The sequence below is a fragment of the Erpetoichthys calabaricus genome, chromosome 2 (genome assembly GCF_900747795.2).
Source record: "Erpetoichthys calabaricus chromosome 2, fErpCal1.3, whole genome shotgun sequence".
Taxonomy (NCBI): domain Eukaryota; kingdom Metazoa; phylum Chordata; class Cladistia; order Polypteriformes; family Polypteridae; genus Erpetoichthys; species Erpetoichthys calabaricus.
Genome location: NC_041395.2, coordinates 224,272,476 through 224,300,429, shown reverse-complemented (window position 1 = coordinate 224,300,429; position 27,954 = coordinate 224,272,476). Strand labels below are relative to the sequence as shown.

Below are 27,954 nucleotides of genomic sequence, written 5' to 3'. Positions count from 1 at the left end.
ATAATGTGATGTTTACAGATGCTGGTGTATGTTGCTGCATAAAAAGCTACAGTGCAGTAGCTGGACTTGTGTCATTAGTCACCAGCAGCAGGAAATCCACAATTCTGGAGTTCTCTTAGACTGATTTAAAAAAAATCATATCAGTGAGTGATTTATAAACATTGGTTTTAATTAAACATGAAGCCCTTTTATGTTTTCAGTTTGGATAGGTTGAATGTACTACTACATTAAAAGTTAATATGTTAGGTTTGTTTTATGTCTATGGCAGTAACTTGCATGAGTTTTATAGACTATAAATCTGGTGTGCAAACTAGCTTGGGTGGTGTTGTGCACTTTGATGGACTTTCATTCTTTCTGAAGTGGATTGCTTTATTACTTGATCTATCCTTCGTTAAAGCTTTTTGGATTTTATTACAAAAGTAACATTACCATCAAAGTTTGAAGTCCATTTAGAATTGGGATACTTAATATACTTGCTGTATAATATGTTTTAGTGATTAGTGGGAAAGTAAAGCATTAACAAACAATGGATAGGAACATTCTAAAATAAAGGATAGAAACTCTGTACTATAGTTAGTGCCAAAACTAGATAAAAAGTAGCATTCTTCAAAAGCCACACCAGACTGAGTATTGATGTGTTCAGTACAGCTGTAAATCAAGGAGAAGATGCTTTGTGGCTCCTTGTTCACGTTTACCCTGAACCTTCATTCAACATGAACTGAAAAGAACTCTTCATGCAAAAGTCAAGTCAAGCCAAGTTGGGGAGCATGCACTGGTACAGTGCGTTGCCACAACCACTACACGTCGAAACAGCTCGGGATCCCGGTTGGCAACCCCCCAGGCAGACATGTGGTCCAGTCCTACCCTCCAGAAATGACCCTTTATCTGCTGCAGCCAGGTGTTACGTGGGTGACCCCTTGGCCTGGTCCAGCCACTTGGGTGCCCAACAATGAGGATCTTATGAGCCAGATCACCCTCGGGGAAATGCGCCACATGGCCGTAGTGCCGTAACTGACGCTACCTCACAATGCAGGTAATGTGCCTCATTCGGGACTCCATGAGCAACCGCTCATTCGACACAAAGTCAAACCAACGGTACCCAAGGATTTTCCGGAGAGACACAGTACCAAAGGAGTCCAGTCTTCATCTTAGGTCACTAGATAGCGTCCATGTCTCACAGCCATACAGTAAAACAGGAAGCACCAGGACTCTAAAGACTTGGACCGTCGTCCTTTTGCATAGATATCGGGAGCACTACACACCCCTTTCCAGCGACCTCATGACCCCCCATGCTCTCCCAATCGATCTACTGACTTCACAGGAAGAGTCACCAGAGACATGAATGTCACTGCCAAGGTAAGTAAACCTCTCAACAAGGTTAACACTCCGCAAACAGACACACTGCTGATGGCTGTGCCCAAGAGCTCATTAAAGGCCTGGATCTTGGTTTTTATCCAGGACACTCACAAGCCCAGACACTCAGACTGCTCACTCAGTCTCTCGAGCACCCTGATCAGAGCTTACATTGATTCCGCAAAGATCACAGCATCGTCAGCAAAGTCAAGATCTGTGAATCATTCTTCACCAACAGATGCCCCACAGCTGCTGGACCCCATGACCTTGCCCAACACCCAGTCCATACAAGCATTGAACAGAGTAGGAGCAAGAACACATTCCTGACGAACCCCAGAATCAACTGGGAAAAACACAGAGGTCCTGCCTCCACTCTGCACAGCACTCACAGTACCAGTGTACACACCAGCCATGATATCCAGCAACCTCGGGGGGGATCCCGCGAACCCTCAGGATGTCCCACAGAGCAGCTCGATCAACTGAGTCGAACGCTTTGCAAAAATCGACAAAGGCTGCAAAGCAACTCTGCCGATGTTCGCATTTGCGCTCTATGAGAACCCTCAGTGCCAGGATGTAGTCGATGGTAGACTTCTTAGGCAATAAACCAGACTGTTCCAGTCGCTGGTAGGAGAGCAAGTGATCACGGATCCTATTGAGGACGACCCTAGCAAGGACCTTACCCGGCACCGAGAGCAGTGTTAGCTCCCTGTAGTTGCTGCAATCCATGGGATCACCCTTCCCTTTCCAGATAGGGACAACAAGTCCCGTTTTCCAGTCAGTTGGGATGATGCCAGTCTCCCAAATGGAAGCAAAGATTGCTTGCAATGCCAGGAGGACAGCCTTACCACCAGCCTGGAGTAGTTCACCCTGGATACCACAGATCCCTGCAGCCATAGCTGGTTCACCACTTGTGCAATCTCAGTGAGATTGGGTGGTTCACAGCTAATTGGAGGATCAGCCTCAAGAACCGTGGACCCAGAGATATCCAACGTCCTAGCTGGAGGATCAGCTTTGAACAACTGCTCAAAATAGCCAGCCCAGCGGGTCACAACTGCAGTGTCATCTGTAAGGACCATTCCATCAGCTGCCCTGACTGCGACTCTCCGAGGAACAGATTCAGATGTGCGTAATGCTTCGATTCCTCTGTAAGCAGGACGTGGGTCACTAGACCACGGATGGTGTGTCACTTGCTCACAGATTCCTCTAACAAATGCCTCTTTACTTGCCCTCAGAGCCCTCGCAGCTGTCCTTCTCAGTTCCCGGTACAGACAAGAGTTGCCTTTGAGCCGTGTGCTGCGGCTCCTCTCGATGATATCCAGGGTGCCCTGCGAAATGAAACACCTCCTTCTGGGAACACCGTTAACACCAACACAACCCTCAGCAACCTTCAGGGTCTTGTCACGGAAGGTCTCCCACATCACATTAGGCAGTCGTACCCAAATCTGAAAGTTCCTCACACAAACTGTGCAAACTCATTAGAAACAGCCTGGTCTTGGAGTCTGGGCAACTCCAGGCTCATTTTCCTAGCAGGTGGTAACCTACTGGACTTAAGCTGGATCCTAAGAGTAGCAACAACAAGTTTATGGTCAGAATTCACAAACTGGGCACTTCTGTAGACCCTGCAGTTTTGCAAGAGCCTCCAGCGTCTGCCAATGAGGATGTGATCGATTTCCTTCACCGCACCACCAGTATTGGGATTACCAAGTCCAATGATGCGGTTCAGGGCACTGGAACCAGGATCCAACGATTCTCAGCCCCTGACCTTTTGCAAAGTTAAGGAACATGGAGCCACTTTCACCACGGTCACCAGACCCATGGGGACCGAGACAATCCTCACAGCAAGCCCCGTCAGTGCCAGTGGCTGCATTGAAGTCGCCCATGACCAGAGGAGTGTCACCCCATGGGCACCCATCAACCACCGAGCGAAGCTGCGAATAAAATGTCTCCCTCACAGAGACATCACTCACCGCAGTTGGAGCATACACTGAGACAACAGACAAGGCACCCAGGGAGTGTCGTAATCTGAGTCCCATATACGCTTGTTGAAAGGAGTGACATCGGACACCATCGGAAGAAGCCAATCCGCTACAGCAACAGCTACTCCCTGTGTATGACAGCCATCATACCGACCAGACCAATAAAAGGTGTATCCACCTACAGAGATCTGGCCAGTCCCTGGTCTGCGCACCTCAGAGAGTGCCGCCACTGAAATGCAGAGTTTACGCAGCTCCTCTGACAGCAGAGGAAGATGATCATCTTGCCGGAGATACAAGACGTTCCATGCGCGCACCCGTATGGGCCGCCTCAAATTGGGACCCGAGTGCTGCCATGCAGCAGGTAACGCCTCAGCACCACACCAGTTCCGATCCCCAACAGACCTGACCCTATTGGCTCTCCAACGGTTTCGACTCTTACGGGGATGGGGCTCCCAAGGGTTTTCCCTCATCCCTTTCATGATGCGAGCAGCCTTCCTATGGGCGGCTGCAGCAGAGCTATTCCCACGGAGAGCAAAAAGGAGTCCTTTCTGTAGTCTCGGAGCTTTGTGAAGTTTTTTTTTTTACGGTGGCTGGAATGCTAATCCTGCAACCAACCCCCATGATTTCACTGCAAGTTGGAGGACTGCTTGCAGGACCCGATGCAGTTTAACATCATACCCAGGACAAAAGAAAAAAACAAATTAAGATTAAACTTTTATTGATACTGAACATTTTTATATTCTTGTCACAAAAAGGTGAATGCTTCAAAACATATTCAGTTATCTATTGTGAAAACAGTATTTGGTCTCCTATTGCAGTCTGCTTGTTTGATTCATGAACCTCATATAGGAATGAACTAGGGGGCTCCGCCCCCTGCTTGCTTCGCTCGCCAACCCCTGGTGTTGGGAATGACAAAGAGCGTGATGTATGAATGAGATATAGAATAGTGTGACGGTGTAGATGATGCAAATAGAAAGCAAACAATAAAGAGTGTGGCACAGTGTAAAGGTTTATTGGAAAATGTCTTTGTACACGCCGTTTAAGTGTAAAAGGTAATTCCAGCTCAGAACTTGTAAGGTCATTTAAGATGGTTATTGTTGTGATCAGAGTCAAGTTTGTCAGAGCTTAGAAAGAGTTGTGTCTCTCCAGGAAGTAATGGAATGACTTGGGTATTTATGTTTTCCACATTAATATTTTTTGGACATAATATAGTGCGTTGTGTTAAAAGGGGCATTTGGTCTAATGAGATTGCTGTTCCAAATGTCTCTGTAACTAAGTCGTCGCAGATAAAGGCTTGAGGAATTGTAATAATATGTGGCTGAAGTCCATCTGTATTGGTGAGTGTACCATCTCTCAGTTGTAATAAGCAATTGTTATGATCTGGTTCTGGACATCGTATCTTTTTTACTAACTGTATCTTTTGAAAGTAATGCCAATTGTCTGCGTATTTTAAGGTGCACTGAACAATAGCCGAGTGCATGGCATCTGGAAGAATAGCTAATCACTGTCTAAAATCTCCTCCTCATAAAAGTACCTTTCCTCCAAATCGAATATTATTATTCATAAACGTTTGTAGAAGTTTATGAATGGTGTTGAGTAAGTGACTTCATGTCATTGAACATTCATCAATAAACATTTTTTCAAGACGGATGTCACGTGCAGTGCCACCGTTAATGTTCATAGTGGATACCGATTTGTAGGATCTAATGCAGTTGATAAAGATTTAACTTTCAGGTACATCGTCAGTTATAAGCTTCTGTAGATATTCAGTATATGAATGTAAAGAAGGCAGTCTAATTTGACCCTTTTGACAACAACGTGTAAATGTATAACTTGTATTGCCAGTTGTTTCTTCAGGGAAGTGAACTGAATGACAATGATTGCAAATGACATTCATTAATCCGAATGAATTTTCCTGGTGTATGTTTTCCTTGTGCCGTTTGAGAGGCGCGTTGTTGCATGTGTAGTATTTGGGACTTGTTGTTTTGGAGCTGTAATCGATTTGCCTGTGCTGTGTGAGAAGCCCGTTGTAGCCTTCGCTGCCATTAACGTATGTCTGAGACGGGAGGTGTTTCGTTTTGAATCCGTGCCTGTTGCAATGCAGCACTTTGATTGATAGATTGCGTCATGTGGATCTAGGATGTAGATTTGTGCATATTTGCGTTGTTGATTTGTTTCAGGGTGCACTGTTCCAATGCGATGCAGTATTTGTGCACATATGCGAAAGCAGTATGGTCCATTGCCTTTTGGTGGCCTGATATTTACTCCGGTATATGCAAAAGCAAATGAACTATTGTAGGATCTAATGCAGTTCATAAAGTTTTTACTTTTAGGTACATCGTTAGTTAGAAGCTTTAGTTGAGCTTTGCGTTTTTGGAGTCGAGACATTTTTTCTTTTAGAAATATGGATAAGTAATAAGGAGTATTGCACTCACTGTTAATATGGAGCCTTTTCTGCGGTTGAACGGTTAATAGTGCCTCATTGTAATGAGATCCACCTATGCTGCATAGCCGTCTATTTTGTTGTTTCTTTCGTGTTCGTGTGTTTGTTCCTGTTATCATTTCCTTTTCGTTTTTGTACCCGTGACCGTGTATTCATGACTTGTTTCTTTCTCAGCATGCGAAATATGGATAAGTAATAAGGACGATCGCAGTCACTGTTAATATGTTCCTTTTCTGCAGTTGAACGGTTAATAGTGCTTTATTGTAAGGAGATCCACCTATGCTGACACCTATGCTGTCTAGTGTGAAGGTGATGACGTTCACTTTAGAATATGTGGCTTTGGGTGTCACTTCTTATGGATGTGTGTGTGTGTGTGTGTGGGAGGGGGGGGGGGTGAGGATTGTTGTTGCGCGAGCGTCTTCTTTCTTTTTGTGTTCCTGTGTCTTGTTTGAATCCCCCTCTTGGTGTGTGTCCCGTCCGTTGCTTGTAGGGTCTGTGGGGTGGTTTGTGTTCTTTTTTTTGTGTTCCATGGGCTTGTTGAATCCCCCTCTTGGTGTGTGTCCCGTCCGGTGCCTGTAGGGGGGGGGGGGGGGCCTTGCTGTTGTGCGCGGGCCTCTTTTTTTTTTTTTTTTTTTTTTATGTCTAGTTTCGTGTGCAATGTGTTTCGTGCTTTGCTTGCGTTTGAATACTTTTTTATGTGCCTTTTCCTTTTTTCGTTGCTCTTTGCGCCTCATTTCTCCATTTTTCCTGTGCTCACTCCTTTTTTCTGTGGTCTTGTCCGCCTCTCGCGGCCCCTCATCCGCCTCTCTTGCCCTCTTTTGTCCGCCTTTCTCGGCTCCTCAGTCGACTCTCGCGGACTCTTTTTGCGCCTGCGCAGTACGTCTTTTTGCAGCTACGGCCCATTGCCGGATGTGCCTGCGTCCATCATCCGGTTTAGCATTCTCGGTTAGTAATATGGATGTGTAGCTGACAGAATTATTAAACAACCCTGATATAAATATTTAAATACGAGGCAGAAAATTGCTAATTGTTGCTTGAAATGTCCTAAACCAGAGTGTCTCGATAATTCATTATTCTTAATGTTGAGAAAATTTATTCATGCCATTCAACTAAAGCCACATTCTGAGTTTAGGGAAAGAGTACATGGATTTCAGTATTACGGCATTATTCCATTTAGGCTTTAAAACAGCATAGGAAGATACTCTGGGATATGTGATTTAAGAACTATGTATGAGAGTATAATTACTTTGAAGACACTTCTAAAACAGCAAGCAATGTAATATTTTTAACATAGCTAAAGGTGTGTGTATTTGTTAAATGATAAACTTTCTAAAAACTTCAGCAAGTTTAAGAATGAGCTGTTTATTCCTAATGACACATAATGATGCACTTAAGAAAGCTTCTTTCCACTAATGATGTTACCATTACTTTAATGAACCCAAAACTGCTTTTATGAATATCTGAGACAACAACAAATTCATTTTTAATAACTAGTCATATGATTGATCTCAGAAGGTGTCATGAACTCCCTATGACCCCATTGTTTTTCTTGGAGCAGAAAATCCAATTAATTCTACTCATAACCACCTACTGCTCAATTCCTAGCTACCTTGACAAAAACATGAGTTTTCCTTATTAATTCTGAACATGATCATTTAATAAAGAAAGAAAAAATGTTTTAATTTTATTATACCCTTATTTTTTTCTTCAAAAGGTAGAAAATATGTCAATCCTGTTTTGAAATAAAGACAGGTAAAGTTAAAATAAATTTCAAGTATTATCAGGTTGTTTCATTTTCAAAACTCGTGCATGCTGGTGTATTTTTTGGCTGAGATAATAAATAACTATTCAGTGCCATTAGTGTGGAAGACATCTGATTTTTTTTTTATTATTAAAAAATTAACATAACCTTAGTGAGAAGCATACCATTTTGCAACTAAATATTTTAGTATTTAAAAAATCTTTCACATTTAAATTTGAATTAACTTAACTTCATTTTCAATATCTCATTTCAAAGTTTTGTAAGACAGACTACTTTGAAATAACAGTGGTGATGCAGCAAAACATTCATTTCTAAGGCGTAATTTTCTAAAAATGGAGTCATGCAAATTAATTGTTTATTAGAGCAAGCATAGTACAAGCCAAATTCAATGGCCACATGGATGTACTACTGTTCTATTAAAAAGGTCAAAGAAGCATGAACCAGGCAGCTTTTATAACTTGACACATAGATATTGATTAATCATATTTAACTAAAGTAAATTAGAAGAAGAGCTAGCACAATGACAAGTGATATATAAACCAAGCTCTGGAAAGTATGAATTGGTTTTCCCAGTCTCTAAGCAAGGCATCAGCTGTTCTTCAAACTCTTTTCTTATTGTCTCACTATTATAAAAAAAAATCTTGGGAGGGAGACTAGGGAGAAGAGACGTGATCTTCTCGGAAGACAATTTGACGTCCTGTGAGACAACATTTAAAACAAGTTCACAAACATCTAACCTAGCAGTTGTTGGAATGCTTTTGGCAGACAAACTTCATGTGCTCCCAGTTCTTCAAACAACAACAAGCGACAAGCAAAAGACGCAGCTCGCCAGCAGCAGCAGATGATCTGACCGCTTCTCCTTAGCGTGCATCCACCACCCCCAAAAGGACATCTACTGTACAGGCTTTTAAATGATCGACACACAGCGCGACAAGCATAAAACACGCAGCTCACCAGCAGCAGCAGCAGAAAGACAGCAGCTGAACGAACAAGATCTCCTTAGAATGCATTCAACCGCCACCCCCTTCACAACGCGAGCACCGTTATACGTCCTGCGAGAAAAAGATTTAACCATGCCCGGGGCCGGAAATAAAGGACAAGTATTGTTTATACAAAACGTTTAAAGTAAAAGTGAAAATAATGCATATGTAACAATTCCCATGAAAATAACAATCTCTTTAAATTGTACCCTAAGTTCTTGTCAATAAGCCGCGGCTTATCTAAGGAAAAAAGTTGTGAAAATGAAAAAATAGAATATCGGCTTATACATAAGTCCGGCTTATACATCCATCGCGGGGGTTGCGTTCCAGAGCCACCCGCGAAATAAGAATATCCGCGAAGTAGAAACCATATGTTTATATGGTTATTTTTATATTGTCATGCTTGGGTCACAGATTTGCGCAGAAACACAGGAGGTTGTAGAGAGACAGGAACGTTATTCAAACACTGCAAACAAACATTTGTCTCTTTTTCAAAAGTTTAAACTGTGCTTCATGACAAGACAGAGATGACAGTTCTGTCTCACAATTAAAAGAATGCAAACATATCTTCATTTTCAAAGGAGTGCAAAGCAAGCAGTCAAAAAAAAAATCAATAGGGTTTTTTGGCTTTTAAGTATGCGAAGCACCGCCGGTACAAAGCTGTTGAAGGCGGCAGCTCACACCCCCTCTGTCAGGAGCAGGAAGAGAGAGGAAGAGAGAGAGAGAGAGAGATAGAGAGAGATAGAGACAGACAGATAAAAAAAAATCAATACGTGCCCTTTGAGCTTTTAAGTATGCGAAGCTCCGTGCAGCATTTCTTTCAGGAAGCAGCTGCACACAGCCCCCCTGCTCACACCCCCCCTACGTCAGCGCAAGAGAGAGAGAGAGAAAGTAAGCTGGATAGCTTCTCAGCCATCTGCCAATAGCGTCCCTTGTATGAAATCAACTGGGCAAACCAACTGAGGAAGCATGTACCAGAAATTAAAAGACCCATTGTCCGCAGAAATCCGCGATATATATTAAATATGCTTACATATAAAATCACAATTTAAATGACGCTACGCGCTCGTGTTGACTCGGCGACGCCCAGAGCAGAAAGAACGCGCTCCAACCGCGCCATGCGGGGAGTGAGAGAGACGGCAATATCTCACACTCTCTCCCCCCTTAAAGAAATTAAATGGGCGCGAGTGAGACCACTGACCTCCCTCCCATCTATTAGTTATAGGTTATAGTACGTTCGGCTTATCCATGAGTCCGGCTTATCTATGATACGATTTTATTTTAAAAATTCGTATGATTTTTGGTCTCCGGCTAATACATGAGTCCGGCTTATAGACAAGAACTTAGGGTATATCCAGTAAACGAAACCTGGGGGTGGGCGAGTGAAGTGAGCAGGGGGCGGAGCCCCCTAGTTTTTAAACATTTACAATTTTTGATGTTGTCAATGGAGATGAGCACTATAGCCTTGCATCTAAAGTAGAGTGCACTTAATTCCAACCAGAGTAAAATGTGCTTGGAGTCTGTATGTTCTCCCCGAGTCTAAACTGGCTTGGGATGAATGAATGAGAGTGTGTTTCTGTATATGTAACAGGGATAGTCTAGCACCCATATGTTTTTTTAACATTGGCCCAGTGACTCTGCTTTTTTAGCCTCTGGCTTCCCAAAACTCAAGTCCAGGCACAAATTCTCAATTGGCTTGAGTTCTAGATTCTGACCCTGCCATTCAAGGATATTAATGTTGTTTTTAGGCCAGTTTGTATGCTGGGGTTATCATCATGCTGGAAAACAAATCTATGAAGGCACAGGCTCCTTGCTGGATCTCCTGCTACTTTTCTGCATTTATTTTACCCTCTGCCCTCACAAGCCTTCAGGACCTTGTAGTGGTTCGGTGCCGCTCAGATTCACACTGTTGTAAAAAGTTGGATTCTGTTCTCACCAGACCATAGAACATTTTTACAGCTACCTTCAGAGTCTCCAAAGTTTTTGCTGACACTAATCACTAATAAGATTGTTGATGTAAAAAGTAGTGCTGGTTAACGCTCTAATATTTAGTAAAGCCATATTTAAGTCTCAGAAGAGCAGAGCTGAATGGGAGTGTTATGGCTGCTTGAAATGGTAATTAAGTTATTCTTCTTCGTGCTGCTTTGTGCAGATTTTTGTTCAATCCATAATCTGTTTTTATAGTTTTAACACAGTACACACTGTGGCAACCAGGGGGCGTACCAGCTCCAAAAACCAAACACAAACAGACGCTAGGCACAAGTCCAGTACACACAAAGGGTTTTTATTTTCAAGGCGGAAACATTTTTCCTAATTGTTCCCACCAGGCGGCACAGTATAAAGCATAGTTAAGCGCCATAACAGCACACAGCACTCTCTGATTCTTCCACCTCCACTCCATCCATCCATCCTCCAACCCTATGAATCCGAACACAGGGTCACAGAGGTCTGCTGGAGCCAATCCCAGCCAACACAGGGCGCAAGGCAGGAACCAATCCAGGGCAGGGTGCCAACCCACCGCAGGACATGCACACACACGCACACACACACACACACACACACACACACACACACTAGGGGCAATGTCATAAATGTCATGGACTGTGGGAGGAAACCGGAGCACCCGGAAGAAACCCATGGAGACATGGGGAGAACATGCAAACTCCACGCAGGGAGGACCCGGGAAGCGAACCCGGGTCTCCTTACAGCGAGGCAGCAGCGCTGCCACTGCGCCACCGTGCTGCCCACCTCCACTCCTCCTCTGGCAAATTTCATCCTCCACTTCCTGACTCTGGCTCCCTGAATAAAAGCAGGCAGCTCCTATTAAGTGATCCCCGGAAGTACTTCCGGTGTCCCAAAGGCTTGGCCAGGGAGCACTTCCGGGTAAGGCTGGAGCCCCACTAACTCCATGCAGAACCCCCTGGTGGGGTCCATGGCACCCAACAGGGCTGAGTCACAGAACTCCAATTCCCATGAAGGTCACGGGGACTGCCATCTAGCACTTTGGGGGAGATAATGCCTTGTGAACATTCTCTCCTCCGGTCTTTCCAGTGTGGAGGTGTACTGTCCGGGCAAGAGTTCCAGTCATCCGCAACAACATCTATAGGTGAAATAGTAATTATGTTATTCGCATTTATACCTCTATGTCTGTTTTTTTTAGTTTTTTAGTTCTGTGGTTTGTTATTATAGTGCTAATACAGTGCACATACAGTATTAAGGTGAAGTCACTACAGAATTATCACATCCTAATGCGGCACTATAGTATAGTGTTTCATATTTGTAAATAAATTAGAACACTTTATATGTTTTGACTTTGACATTGAAGGTTGTTTGTGTTGATATATGACGAAAAAGCCCAATTAGATCACTATGATTCAATGTTGTATAAAAATAAAATGTGAAAACTTCCAATGGGTGTGGATACTCTTTATAGACTCTGAATATATCTGATGTATCTATCTGTCTGAACTTCAGTGGGGTGTATTTAGTTAAATGCCGAGAATAGAATGGAAAAAATCTCAATGCAGTACCTTCAGATCAATGTCTTCCAACTTTATATTGAGGAGTTTTTTTTTCCATTTTTCAGTCATATGCTTAATGTAATTTCTTATGTAGGAAATATATTGATTTTTTAATATCTGATCCTGCCTTCATGCTAAGTGCTGTAAATCTGTTCCTGGCACATGGGTGTGTACATATGTGCAGTCTGAACTTTCCAGTTTAGCTGTGAGTCTTGAAGGTTAAAATCCCCTATTCTCTGTATTAAAATGAGGGCCAGCCTTTTTTTAAAAAAAAAAAAAACAAACAAAAATACATTTATACTTCTGACTTAAGCTTTTCTCCTACTCGTGGTTATGCAGTGCTTGTCAGTGAATAGGCATGAAAACTCCAATTCTATTTGAAGTTATGCAGTGTGTGTAGTCTGAGTGTTCTTTCCATGTTACTTTGGCTTTTACTTTTTTACCTCCAAGTCATTTCATTCTGAAATTGAGGTGATACTGTTTCAGTTTAGCCTGTCTATAACCAGTATATTTTCTAGGCAGTGGGTGCTTATGAGGCTTCAAAGTTTATATTTTGTCAGGTGATGAGGAATTCAGAAGGTATCACAATGATCTGATGCAAATCAAGACAGATCAGACGACAGTATTTCATTGTTTGATTATTTTTTTGTTATTTGAGCAGTCATTAGCAAAAGAGGGACAGAAATTATTAGTTAGGTAAGTTCTTGTTAACATTATAAGTCTTCATACATAAAGAAAAATTCAGAGTATTCATGGTAAAATTACCAATGAAAGTCTTAATGTGAGTAAATGATACTGTATGTGTGAAATCTAATTGTGTTCATGTTTTTGGTGAAGCAGACGATGAATTAATATGAACAGTACCTTTAACATTTTCCACCCTGATTTGTATTCATTCATTTTTACAGGTTATGGAATATGAAAACCGTATTCGAGCTTATTCTACACCAGACAAGATATTTCGCTACTTTGCCACCCTGAAGATCATCAATGAAAGTGGAGAGTCTGAGGTTTTCATGACCCCTCAAGATTTTGTCCGGTCCATAACACCCAATGAGAAACAACCTGAGAGTAAGTTAGATTTTTTTTTCAATAACAGTAGTTTTCTTGAGATGTTACCAGGATTAATGTCTGTGAATCATTAAATGAAAAGTGAAGGAATGTTTTAAGACAAAAGAATGTTTACATGCATAGGGAAATTTAGAAGGTCTACTTAAATTCTAAATAATAGTGTTTGTAGATTGTTGAATTTTTATTTTTAATGTGGGCTTTGTTAATGTGTTTGTTGACCTTAAAGCGATTTTTCAAAGCTTTATGAATAAAAATGTCAGTAATTTCCATTTCAAAAAACTCTTTGTGCCAGGCTGTCAGGATAATAATTTCCATTATAGACTTGTCAAATAAATTTAAGAAGATGAAATTTTGCTGCCCTAATTATGACACATAACACCTTTTACAGCAGATCTCTTTCCCTTATCTTTATTTTGCAAACTGTAATTTAATACTCTAATCTAATTTTTTCTGGCTTTATTTTTAGACAGAGTGTAAACGAATGCATCATTTAAAGTTTATGATTATAAAAGAACCATTGTATGATTGATGAAAAAGTCTGAAGTGTCTGAAAAAGACCAGTTTGAACAAACTTAATTACTTGCAAGATGGGCTCTTAAATATTCAAAAACATAAATGTATAACACTTAAAAGAAATTTAAAAAACAGTGTTTTGGTGGTTGAGCCTCAACATATGTGTGAGGGATTTCTGTTTCTCCTTCCAGCCAGGACACCAGAACTATTAAGAGATCTGTACAATTTATGAACAATTTGGCAAAAGTTTGCACTAAATAAATTTCAATTTCTCTGTTTGTGGGCCGTGGTGATAGACTGTTTTTCAACAAATAATCCAAACACACTTGCTGCAAAAAACAAGCAGTACAGTTTATTTATAACATAATGATGATAGAAGATGAATATATGGAAGTATATATAGATATATGTATAAGGATATATAAATGAAAGACAATAACAAACAATACAAAACATAAATTTATGCTTTGTTGAACATTTCTTCTTCTATAGATAAAGGCACATAACTTTTAAATTCTGATCTTTAAGTTAACAAGGTTAAGACTGATAAGTTCTTTAGCTAGTTAAGTTTCTAGCTTCTGCACTGTGAAGGTAAAACTGATTTACTTATAGCAGTCTGCCTTGGTTTACAGCCTTCCCTCCAATGAAAGTCCCCTGTGTATGTGTGATGCTCTGAACTTCTGAATTTAGGAAGACAAACTTATAATCACTGAACTTCAGAATTTAGGAAGACAAACTTATAACAGCTAAAAAAATATCCTTCACAAAGTTTACTACATTTCAGTTACAGTAATATCAATCACCAGAATACTTTAGCTGGCTTAATCCTAACAACTGAGTTATAATCAGTAGTTCTCAGAATCAAAGTAGGTGTACTTTTGTTTTGATTGCTGGTTACTTCTTCTTGGTTCCAATCCTTCTTGGTTGGCTTTCTCTGGTGCACGTCGAAGGGATATTCAGAGTGCTTTTTCCTACTTTGTTCAGGAGGTCTTGTCCTTCTCAGACTTAGTCACACCTTCTTGTTGTGGGTGGTAGTGCAGTTTTCCCTAAGGTTTCGCACATAGTGGTCCTGTTTTGCTAGCATGCAGTTTATGTCTTCTGAGTAGTTGGTGATCAGTTGACTCCCATCTTTAGCCAGATGAACGAATTGATTTTATTTGGTCTCTCTCTTGCCCATGCAACTTGTTTTCTTTGCAAGGATTGGACTTGTGGCACCCTTGTTAACTCCAGAAAGACAGTCTTCCACTATTCCAGTCCCAGGTTACCCTTTGGAGTTAAAGAGATTGTTCCAACCTTTGTTATGGCTACACCCTGGGCAACAGGGTCCATGTTATGGACCAGAAGTTATGTCCAGGCCGAAAGCATTGAGCATATAGTGAGAGCTTTGATTTGGTGCTTGCAGTTGCTTATTAAGAAAGGAGTTTATATTTTGCCATTTTTTTGAGTGGATATAAGCGTTTTGGTTGAGCTTGGCTGTTTGTTTACTGCCCAAATGTTTACATGGTGCAACACAGAGACATCTCTGTGATTGATCAGCCTTATCAGATTAGGCCCAAGAACTACATTCTGAAGAGGCCCAGTGGAGAGAAACTTGACACTTGAACTGAAGTTAACAGTGTCTGGCAGCTGCTTATAAAGCAAAATATTTTTGTGCCAGACCAAAGTAAAATGGGTAATTCCATTCTGTACTACACATTTGGCACACCGGATGATTGCTTATCAGCTAAAATGAGTTTCAGTATTATTAGTTTGTGTAATGTATTTTGTCAAGATATTTTGTTTAATTGTTTTACCTTAGTATAGCTTTATCTTTTGTTTTCCAGATTTAGGGCTGGATCAGTTTATGGTAAAACGCTATGATGGCAAGGTATGTGTACAAATTAGTTTTTTCTTGACAATCTTAAAAAAGTAATGTTATAATATTAAAGGATGAATGTGAAAAAAATATTTTTGCATTATCTGAAATGTTTGTTTGCTTTAATTTAAAGTAAGTTACAGATAATGTGCCTAGTGCTGAATTTTGGAATTTTTATTAGTAAGTAATAATGAAATGCAAGTATATTAAACTTATATGTGTTACTAGTTTCAGTAAAAATTTCAAAAATCTGACATATGTTTTCACTTACAAACTTAATATCCTTTCACCATATTATTTCTTTCCCCTTTTTTCAGTTGTTTTTTTTTGAGATTTAAAACATTTTCTATAGTAATAATTAAAATTTTTAGCCTTGTTTCATAGTTTGCTGTTTTTGCATGAATACTAAATAGTAACTGAATTTTCAAAGTTTGTTTTTATCTTACCTTTTATGTAATTGTGCTGTTCTGCATATTTAATAACTGGTCTGAAAAATAAAAAAAATTGAAGTAAAGTGATTGTTAATTATTAATAATAAAAAAGTTATTATTATTATCTACAAGAATATTAAACAATGCAGCATGTAATATAAATGTATGTCATATATATTGGTACTAATGTGATTGGACAATATGTGTAAATGGTGAGAGTTTTTGAGTAGATACATTCATAAGTCTAAATAGTTCAAATAGATACCTGCTAAATGTTGCAAAATGTTTAAGCAAAATTCCTCTGAATATTTTGAAAAACAGCCATTTATACTGGATAAACATTTGCTATCAATCTACATTCAATAACCTATAAAAACAAGCTAAAACATGTTTTCAGAAAGGTTTGAAAAGGTATTAAATATCAAAAGCAGAAATCTCTCATCACTTGTAGGTATGTATACACTCTTAATTCAAGAATTTACAGAATCCTCTTTGGCAGTAGTTATAACTTCAAGTCTTCTTCATTATGTCTTTACAAGCTTTGCACACTTGAATTTCGGAAGTTTATCCCATTCTTTCTTGTGGCTCTATAAAATTGGATGGGAAGTGTCTGTAAACTGCCATCTTCTGGTCTCTCCGTCCATGTTTTATGGAGTTTAAGTCTGGGCTTAGGCCCATATATCAATATATAATCAAACAGTGAAAATCGTATTTAGCAGTAAAAATCAACTCTCACATTGTACTATGTCCAGTCAGTTCAGTTTGGCACTGGTGGACTCCAATCAAGTTCAGAACACATCTCAAGGATAATTAAAGCAAGCAGGATGCACCTGATCACAATGTGGAGTACCTGGGCAAAAGTTCTGAATACTTATTCAAATGAGAGATTTTGGTTTCTGACTTTTGTACAAACCTTTCTGAAAATATTAAATGGAAAACCTATCAATTTAAAATAAATCTGCAACAACGTTCCATTTGCCACTCGTGGACTCCAATCAAGTTCTTGACACATCTCAAGAATAACTAAAGCAAACAGGATGCACCTGTTTCTTTCTAACTTAACTGTATGTTATTAGTGTTTTCCAGTTTTTCTGCTGTGTTTCTAAAGTGTAATTTGACACTCTAGTATTAATTAATGTTTAAGTGTGAGTTACCTGTTCATGTAATCTATCAATGATTAACTATTAGCAATCACATCTGACACTTAAAATGTTACATCTTTAAATGTTGTCTTTAAAACCCTTGCTATTAAGTAGAGGGAGGAAGAAATTGGTGTGGCATACTATCAGAACTTTACATTGTGATGTACAGTAATCCCTCCTCCATCGCGGGGGTTGCGTTCCAGAGCCACCCGTGAAATAAGAAAATCCGCGAAGTAGAAACCATATGTTTATATGGTTATTTTTATATTGTCATGCTTGGGTCACAGATTTGCGCAGAAACACAGGAGGTTGTAGAGAGACAGGAACATTATTCAAACACTGCAAACAAACATTTGTCTCTTTTTCAAAAGTTTAAACTGTGCTCCATGACAAGACAGAGATGACAGTTCCGTCTCACAATTAAAAGAATGCAAACATATCTTCCTCTTCAAAGGAGTGTGTGTCAGGAGCAGAGACTGTCATAAAGACATAGAAAGCAAACAAATCAATAGGGCTGTTTAGCTTTTAAGTATGCGAAGCACCGTGGCACAAAGCTGTTGAAGGCGGCAGCTCACACCCCCTCCGTCAGGAGCAGGGAGAGAGAGAGATAGATAGAGACAGAGAAAAACAAACATGCAAAAATCAATACGTGCCCTTCGAGCTTTTAAGTATGCGAAGCACAGTGCAGCATGTCGCTTCACTAAGCAGCTACACAGAAGGTAGCAACGTGAAGATAATCTTTCAGCATTTTTAGACAAGCGTCCGTATCGTCTAGGTGTGCGAACAGCCCCCCTGCTCACACCCCCTACGTCAGGATCAGAGAAAGCGCAAGAGAGAGAAAAGTAAGTTGGGTAGCTTCTCAGCCATCTGCCAATAGCGTCCCTTGTATGAAATCAACTGGGCAAACCAACTGAGGAAGCATGTACCAGAAATTAAAAGACCCATTGTCCTCAGAAATCCGCGAACCAGTAAAAAATCCGCAATATATATTTAAATATGCTTACATATAAAATCCGCGATAGAGTGAAGCCGCGAAAGGCGAAGCGCAATATAGCGAGGGATCACTGTATTATTGACACTTGAGGAAAAGTATTTTTTTTGCATGTGTTTTGGCAATTTAAATATTATTAGTCAGTTTTGATGTTTGCATAACAAATTGCTCCTAAACTTTATACTGAACACATGGTTCTTCCTTGTGAGAATGAATACAGCCCATGAATGATTTTTGCTTATTTTTGTCAGATGACAAAAGGGTGGAGTGGTGGCTCTGAGGCTAAGGATCTGCGCTGGTATCCTGAAGGTTGCCGGTTCGAATCCCCGTCACTGCCAAAAGAGATCCTACTCTGCTGGGCCCTTGAGCAAGACCCTTAACCTGTAATTGCTCCGGGGCGCTGTACAATGGCTGACCCTGCGCTCTGACCCCAAGGGGTATGCGAAAACTAACAAATTTCTAATACGAGAAATCGTATAAGACGAAATAAAGAACAAAAAAAAAAAAAAAAAAAAAAAAAAGGATGTGATATGAATGGTGCACATATTATTTATCTTGACTTTCAGAAGTCATTTGGTAAGGTACCACATGAGAGGTTGAGCAACAAACTAAAAGAAGTGGGAGTTCAGGGTGAAGTTTGTACAAATAGATGGGTGCAGAATTGGCTCAGACACAGCAAGCAGAGGGTGGGTCAGTGCTAGGGCTGCTGCTGTTCTTAATACATATAAATGTTTTGGATTGTAATATACACAATAAGAAGGTTAAGTTTAAAGATAATACCAAGCTAAGCTGATTGGCAGATAATCTCATTGGATCATTACAGAGGGACTTGGACAGCATACATTCTTGGGCAGATTTGTGGCATGTGAAATTTAATGTAAATGAATATAAAGCAGTACATGTAGGAAGTACAAATGTTAGATTTGAATACACAATGGGAGGTCTGACAACTGAAAGTACTGCTGATTTCGGTGTCTTAGTGGACTTGTCACCTTCAGGTAGTGTTCAGAAACCATTAAGAAGGCTAACAGAATTTTAGGTTATATAGCACAAGTTGACGGAGATTGTACATGAGCTTCATGGTGCACTAGTGAGGCTGCACCTGGAGTACTGTGTGCAGTTTTGGTCTCTGGGCTACAAAAAAGACATAGAAGTACTAGAAAAAGTTCAGAGTGACTAGGCTAATTCCATCCTGTAGGTGATGAGTTATGAGGAAAGGTTAAAGCAGTTGAACCTTTTCAGTTTAAGCAAAAGAAAATTAAGAGGTGAAATGGTTGAAGTGTTAAAAAATATGAAAGGAGTTGGTACTGTGAATTGAGGCTGTTCATTTGAAATGAAATCATCAAGAACATGGGGGCACAGTTGGAAACTTGTTAAGGCTCAATTTCGCACATACATTAGGAAGTTTTTCTTCACACGGCAAACCATAGACAAATGGAATATGTTATCAAGTAGTGTGTAGACAGTCGGACAGTCTAGACTTGGTATTATTTTAGGAGAATTTATTGAATAGGATTGGCCAGTTTTGCTTGGTACAATAAGCATGTTCTCATTCATTTTTCTAATGCTCTTACTATGAAGAGCACTTTACTGTCTATTTTTACCTAGATAGGCTAGAACAGGTCATGATCGATATCAACTTGGTTAAATTGTTAATTACTGCTTTAAAGTGTACACATACTGCAAGCCTTGACAGAAATGTGTGAATATAGTTGGTAAAGAAATTGCTACAACTCAGTCTTTTAAAGTTTACCAGGCAGTTCAGACAGATAGACAGAAAGACAGACACTTTATTAATCACAAAGGAAATTGCAGACTGTTTAGAAAAGCAGCTTACAGAATGTTTTCCAATTTATGTCTATTTTACTTAGTTTATTGTAATCTATAGAACAGCTCTATTTCTTTCTTTTAATCTTTGAAACTTTGTTCATGCAGAAGTTTGTTTGTTGCAAATGGTGTAGATCCTGATAATACAAATTTACAATCATGGGCTTTGGTTGTCTTTTGATGCTGAAAGCTGAGAATAAATCTTTCTTCTTGGTTGTATAGACTAATTTTTGTTGTCATCGATGTACTAATCATGTATGAAGGTATATTCATATGTGTAACTTAGTTGTATTTTTAGGCCCCCTGAAAGCTCTGAATGAAACTGACATTGCATTTATTTCTTTGGTATTTTCTGACATGTGTAGTAACATGAATTTTGCCCACATTTAATTCATTGTAGCTCATACGTGATGGTTTTTGCTACTATAAAATAGCAATCGGCAAGGCCTTAACTTTTCACAAAGTAACCTATTCATTTTTTTTGTTTCTTTTTTCTAAACCTGCTCGATAAAATAATTAACAATTACAGTCATTTTTATAAATGCCTTAACAGTTGATGTTTATAAATGTCTGTTGCACTTTGAAATACTTTACTTTTATCATTGACATTGACTGCAATTGCAGATTATCTTATAACTCTCTTAAATATTACTAAAGAATTGATTTATAATGTCAATGCAATATTTTATTAATTTTTCATGTATTCTGCATTGCATTTTACATCTGTGTTTCAGTTTATGCCTGTTATTAAAGTCAGGTAGGCTGTATTCTTGTCAATCTGCTGTAGTATGCAGATGCTAAATTAGCACATAGCCAAAACAATTGAGTGGCACTTTTTAAATATGATATATGTACTGTTGTCTTTAAAATTCAATTATCACATTATAACAGACTTGTTTAAGTAATTAGAATTAAACATGTTGGAAACAAACCAATATAAAATTATAATTAGTTAAGATAATGCTAGAAGCTATGTCCCATCTTTAATCAAAACAATAAATTATTTAAATCTTGAAGCTTTACTCATAATTCCAGTACGTGATTTTATTTTGTAATTGCAAAGTTAATAGTAAATTTATTAAATACAAAGTATAATTATCCTGTTGCTAGAGTGCAGTGCATAAATTATGCTGAGTGAAGCTAAATGTTGTATTGTGGCAGATAGTATGAGTTATGGTGACTGCTTATCCTGACCCACTTATATAACTATGCATAGTTTACAGGTGCAGTAAGGTGTGAATGAAGAGCTTTTAGCAATTTCTTTATTTCCTGAAGTAATTATGTAGGAAGATGTGTATATTTCATTTGATATCAGCATGTAAAATAACAAAGTATGTAAACCATAAGTGTATGTATTAAAACAGGGAAACGGAGTAAATTGCATACAAATGACAAGAGGTGTTTTAGCACAGTCTGATATCTTAATCCAGATGTTAAGAATTGTTTATGCTTTAACATAAAGCAGCAAATATGACTGTGTTTATACCACTTGAATAAAATCTAAATAAACACACACTAGACAGAATTCAATTATTGATTGTAAATGAGATTCACATTTGTATGTGGATAAGAATTCAGATATGAGATCTCTGTGACAACAATTAGACTGCATTTTTGAAGTTTAAAATTATATCTTAACCATGCATGCCATGTGCTAATTAATATGTGCTATTAAACAAATAACAACTGAAGAAAAGTGATTAATAGTGCAGGTCAATGAGCTACAGAGAGATGTCATGTTTATGTTTAATTTCACTTGCGAAGAGGCCTTTTTGCTGTCACGGGTGGATATTACAGTAATAAAACTGTTACTTGAAGAACAACATGAATTCCTGTCATAACAAAGTGAGATAACAAATGGGCAATTATCCTGTCTCTTTACGAGAGAGTAAAATGCACAGTTGCTTATGAGTATCATACAACATTTGTAATTTTGTGTTATTATCATAAATAATGTCACCTTTCTAATTTATTTGCATATGGCTGCCATTTCAGAGTTGTTTCTGTGTAAATACATGGTTTGAATATAGGTTATATATAAATACTGGTGTGGACAGTAAGCCAAATAAAAAGAAAATCTGTGTTTACTCCTGCACAATATACATAGTTTTAACTCATGTGTGGGTACTTTGCAGCATAAATATTAGGCAGGTTTATGTAAAACAAATAGTTATGTGATTTTATGTTAAATATTATTTGTATTCAGTTATTCACTATAGTAATATGATAAGGTTGTTGATGGACCTCATCAGTACAGTCCCCACTGTACACCAATTAAAGTTAGTGAGGAGCTGGGGTGACAGGCTAACATTCTTAAGCATTCTCAAAAGTGAAACACACCTTTGAGTTTTTTTAACAGGATATGTGATAGTGAGAGACCGTGAGAGACTCTCAGTAATGAAAAGTTAAAACTGTTATCTGTTTCCAACACAATCCGATTAATGTCAATAGTTGCATGACATCCTGAGTTCTGCAGTGGATGATAATCATCCCCACTACTGTTGGGAAATCAGCAAACTTAATGAGAGTTTATGCCATGCTTGGCAACACAATTGTGCATAAGAAAGGAAAGAGCTGAGCAGACAAATTTGGGTGTTTCTGTGTTCAAGGTGACATTCATTGATGTGCATTTCCTCTCTCGGCAATAAGAGGTCTTAAAGACAGGAAATCCTGAATAAAGTTATATGGGTAGTTTTTAAATAAAAGGCACTGATGATAGTCTTGAATTTAGGCATTCCTTAATATGGGTTAGTACTCAGTAGATGGTGATGGATCCGTTTGTTCTGTAGCCAAAATGAACAACCTTATGATACAATAGAGTGCCACATGGTGGTAGTCATTCAGACACACTAATTTAGTGAAATATAAATTTTACCATTTACTACATATAATTCAAAGCATCGTTTTGCAACATGTAATTTTATGGTTTACTCTGTTGTTTTGTGCATGAGATATTTACTGTACATTCAATAAGTATTCAGACCCTTTTGCATTTTTCACATTTTGTTATTTTGCAGCCTTATGCTAAGTAAATTTATATTAATATATTCCACATCAAGTAACACTCACAATGATTTTAGAATTTTTTTGTAGATTTAATAAAATTAAAAACAAATTCCTACCTTTTATTAGTTATTTACTTGAAGCATCTTTAGCAGCTATTACAGCTTGGAGTCTTCTTGGGTTTGACATGACAAGCTTTGCAAACCTGGATTTGGTGTATTTTTCTGCCATTCTTCTCTGCAATTCCTTTCAAGTTCTTTCAGATTGGATAGAGACCATCAGTAAACAGCTATTTTCAGGTCTCTTCACTATCGATACCAGTTTTTAGACCTCCGCATTGGTACCAGAATGTTTCCAAAACAAATAACGGATACCTCAAAAACCCACCCCTCCATCTTACTCCACCCTCCCTGGTGAGTTGCACAATTGATTGCCTCCCAACGCCATGATGCTGCACAACAAACCATTTCCCTCTTGATGACGTGTGTGTGTCAAAGCAGTGTGATTTTGTGAAGTTTCCACCTTGTCTAAGCAAGCTTTTCCGCAGCTACTCTACTGAATTGGGATTGATTGGAAAATTGACATTTAGTTTTGTTACCAAGAATCCCCAGATGCTGATACAATACCGTTTTAAAATTTGAGCTTTTCGGTACTTTTGCCTACTCCCCGTAAATGTTCGATTGTATTCATGTTTGGGTTTAATAATTTTGCAAAAAATTTCTGAAATGCTGTTTTCACTTTGTGATTATTAATAACTGAATGTTGCTTGATGAAGACTAAAAGTAATTTAAACAATTTTAGCCTAAGACTGAGACATAACAAAATGTGTAAAAAGTGAATATCTTCTTATAAGTATAATTAATCTGCTGCAGTTAAACTATATTAGGATTATGTAAATAAAGATTAACAAAAGTTTTATGAACTGTATTTGAACTGATCTTTCCTGTGCTGCATCTTGCTGTATTGTTGCTTTGTAATCTTTTCTCTTGAGCAGAGGTTTTCCAGCTTCAAAACTATGTTACTTATTAAAGATTATTATTTTTAAGGCACTGAACATTTAAATGCCCAAATACGTAATATGTTTTTGTATTTAATTTGCCTGAGCACGGTGGATGCTAACAAATACTTGTACTTGTACACCCAAATCAAAACCCCTGCTTTTTTGAGCTGTCTTCTGTCTTGTCCTAATAACTGTTTGAGTGAGTGAAATGTTCTGCATATAAAGTATACCTTGTTACTGTTTCTCCTGATTTGTTTAGTGTATTGTAATCCTAAAACACCATCAATAATTCTTAAGAAGAAGAACTGGATCTGATCCAGTTTACAAAATCTTAAGCAGTTATTTGTGTATTAGGAATGGTTCTGCATCCAAATAACTTAACAAATTTGGACAAAGACCCTTGTTGTAATAACAGTCTGGATTCTTCATTGTAAGATGGCAAGTGTAACACAAAGCAATGATTTTCTTATTGTGGTTTTTCCTAAACATTGTCCAGGTGCTTTTTATATAAATATTGTGGGCTGTAAGATCTTATTAAATATTGAAAAGGGTCTGAGATGATTGATATTAATTTGTGAAATCCACAAAAGTTTTATTCCTGTAAGGCTATGCAGATATTTGATATTCCCTGTATATACTTCTTTAATGTATCAACAGTTATACAGTTATGTACTAGTTTTAAGAATGCTATTATTTGTAAAAATGAATCCGAAAAAATAAGGAATATGTTTTGTTCACGGCTATTAATCAGAAATAGAGCCATGGACATACTGAATTTTTTATTGCCTTTTCTTCCAAGTCTTTTCATAACTTTTAAATGCTTCAGGTCAGGTATACTGTGATCTTATTTTTATTTTTTCTAAAGAACCTGTCTCTAAATTAAATATTTTGTAGGATATTTGTCTTTGAATTTCGAAAGTCACAAAGTTGCACATTTTAGAATCAATAGATAGATAGATAGATAAATAATAATACATTTTGACATTTTATTTTCCCCAATGCATCACCATCCAGTTGTTACTATCAGACATTTGAGCTCAGATTAAGAAAACAGCCAAGTTATGAACGTGATTATTTTACATTTATTCATTTTGTGTATCAAGGTGGGGGGAAAAATAAGTTTTAAAATTATGGTTTGTTATTACATATTGCTTTTCAGCTCATATACAACCAAATGACATTGCATCATTCATTATCTGGGATTGGTTCCTTGATGCAGATCCAGCACTAATTTACAAACACTGCTTTTATATTAGGAGTATTTGGCAATACTTTTGATTAAAAAGATGACATAAAAGGAGGTGTAAATTCACTTTGACTGTCTTGGCCCAGTATTATCTGTTTTGTGCTGTGTGTGTGGTCAATGTATCTTTTTTTTAACTGTATGCTGCTTTCTTGTCCTCGTAACCAATGAATCCCCGTTCTCTCCGCTTCTCACCTAAATACTCCCTCCCCCCAACTGCCACCACCCTGCAGGATTTTTGGCAGGTATGGGTTGTGTGAAATTAGCATGTGTGTTTCAGTTTGTATGCATATCTGCTCCTCTGGTTTACTACCCAAATCACTATAATGCAGATTGTACTTTTGGAATCCATAGTGCTTCCTGTTTTCTCCTGATTAATAAAAGTTTTGTGAATTTGATTTGAAAGATACTATTTAAACTGTAATTCTAAAATATAACTAAAACTCATACATTTTATGTATGAAAATGTAGAAACGTAGCAAAATGAATCATTTGGTAGGGAAAAAAAAAGTACATTTTTTAAATTTAAAACATGTATAAATATATCACAGAAACCAGATTTGAAGTGAAAGCACTCTTGATTCTAAATGTTAAAACTAAACCAGAAAAATAAACAATTAGTATCTCTTGCTTAGCAGCCAGGTGTCTGCCCAGCATGTTTTGCTAATGCTGCCTGAGACTTGAAGAATGTCAGCGGTGTTTGATGCTGTGACTTTCTGTTGATTGTGACAAACAAGCTTCCATGTAAAACATATAGGTAAAGCAAGAAAAATGTTTAAATTTGATATTAATTTTCTCATTGAGAAGGCAGGTGAGTACTCTTACCATGTTATAGCAATTATATACTCGTTCTGGACTGCTGTGCTTGCTGTGTGGCATTGACATGCTCCATGTTCTTTTCATGTCCTCATTGGTTTCTTTCAGGACCTTCTGTTTCCTTCCACTGTCCAAATAAATGCATTTTGATTTATTGGTGTCTGTAAATTGTTTTGAGTTTAAATGTGTCAATGTGGGCTGGTTCCTTTCTTTCTATTGGAACATGCTTCCATTTACCTGTGAATTTCAAAATTAATACATTTTAAAAGAACATGGATGGATGAATGAAAAGTCCAGTCATTTGCAGTTAAAATAGTTAACTTCGTCATTTTTATTGTATAGGCTGGAAGTCTGGTCACAAGGCAGAAGTTCATGACTTACACACCACTGACAAGAACGCTATAAGCTTTGGTCTTTGCCTAGGATGCTGGTTGCTTGTGCATCTGCCTTAGCGCGCCCATACTGTTTAAAGGGTAAAATGTTTAACTACATCCTTCTTTTCAGATTGGCGCTTTGGAGATTATTACAAAAAAACAACATGTATTACGCTTATTGAAGTGATGGCACCGCTGCATTTGTTTATGTTTAGTTTCGTGTATGTAGCACAGAGACAGCTTTTGACACATTTTTATGAACACTGGCATACATACAGATTTATTAAAAAATAGCATTATTTGGTAACATTCATATTTGAATATCCTTTGTGTATATCTCTGCCTCTAGTTCATACACCATACATGCATGAAGTGTTTTCAGCCATTATCTGCGTCTATACCCCACATTAACTATCAAGGAATGTTAGCATGTGCAATCTGTCTGTGTCTTGCCCCACCTAGGTACTATTAAATTATTGAGGCTGCTCATGTGAAATGAAATGCTACCATCAACTTGAAATTCATTATTATGTCTATGCTTCTGATTTTCTTAAATTAAGCATTCATTCATTTTTAAAGGACCAAATAATTTAAGGGTGGTGTGATTCATGTATTGATACACTAGTGAAAACTTGAGGAGGTTTACTATTCTGGTTGCATTCATTGTGATTCATTTACTGAATACAAATTATGTGTTGAGAAACTGAACATTGAGAGAAAGGGGTCATGCAGAGGCTGACATAACTTGTGTAAAGCAACCAAAGTAATAGACTAAAAGAGGTCTATCAGCGCACACATCTTAACATACATTGACATAGATTGAGTATGACAGCTATTGATCCAATTAAGTATCAATTCTGACAGCAAAAGACAAGAAGATATAATTGCAGTAGACCAAGGGACACCTTTAACACAGGGCATTGGAAGATTTCAGAAACTTGGAATGGCGTAATCTTGGTAGTATAAACTGATGGTGGAACCAGGCTATAGTGACAGAAATGCACACTGGTTGTAGTATAACGATTTGGAGTATACTGTCATATTTTATGGTAAAGAAAGTGTCCATTGATAATACAGAAATCTTGGAACTCCTCAATATATTTGATGATCAGGCACATCCCTTTGTAGCACCAGTTTTCCCATCTGTAAATTGGCTTTTTCAGCAGTGTATTTCTTCTATATGTCCTCACAGCTAGGAAAGTCCAGGAACATACAGTCATATGAAAAAGTGTGGGAACCCCTCTCAGCCTGCATAATAATTTACTCAACTTTCAACAAAAAAGATAACAGTGGTATGTCTTTCATTTGCTAGGAACATCTGATTACTGGGGTGTTTTCCGTACAAATATTTTTAGTGAAGCAGTATTTAGTTGTATGAAATTAAATCAAATATGAAAAACTGGCTGTGCAAAAATTTGGGTACCTTTGTAATTTTTCTGATTTAAATGCAGGTAACTGCTCAATACTGATTACTTGCAACACCAAATTGGTTGGATTAGCTCATTAAGCCTTGAACTTCATAGACAGGTGTGTCCAATCATGAGAAAACTTGTGCTTCCCTTTGACTCTCCTCTGAAGAGTGACAGAATGGGATCCTCAAAGCAACTCTCAAAAGATCTGAAAACAAAGATTGTTCAGTATCATGGTTTAGGG

The 27,954-nt window shown here is 38.1% G+C and overlaps 1 protein-coding gene across 1 annotated transcript in view; it reads left to right on the top strand.

Annotated features, from left to right (window-relative positions):
- The window catches only part of micu1 (mitochondrial calcium uptake 1), a 154,158-nt gene that overhangs the window by 76,785 nt on the left and 49,419 nt on the right, over positions 1-27,954 (top strand). Inside the window, exons 4-5 of the mRNA XM_028795209.2 lie at positions 12,944-13,106; positions 15,443-15,486. Of these exons, the coding sequence (XP_028651042.1) occupies positions 12,944-13,106; positions 15,443-15,486 (207 nt within the window). The remainder of the gene's footprint in view (positions 1-12,943; positions 13,107-15,442; positions 15,487-27,954) is intronic.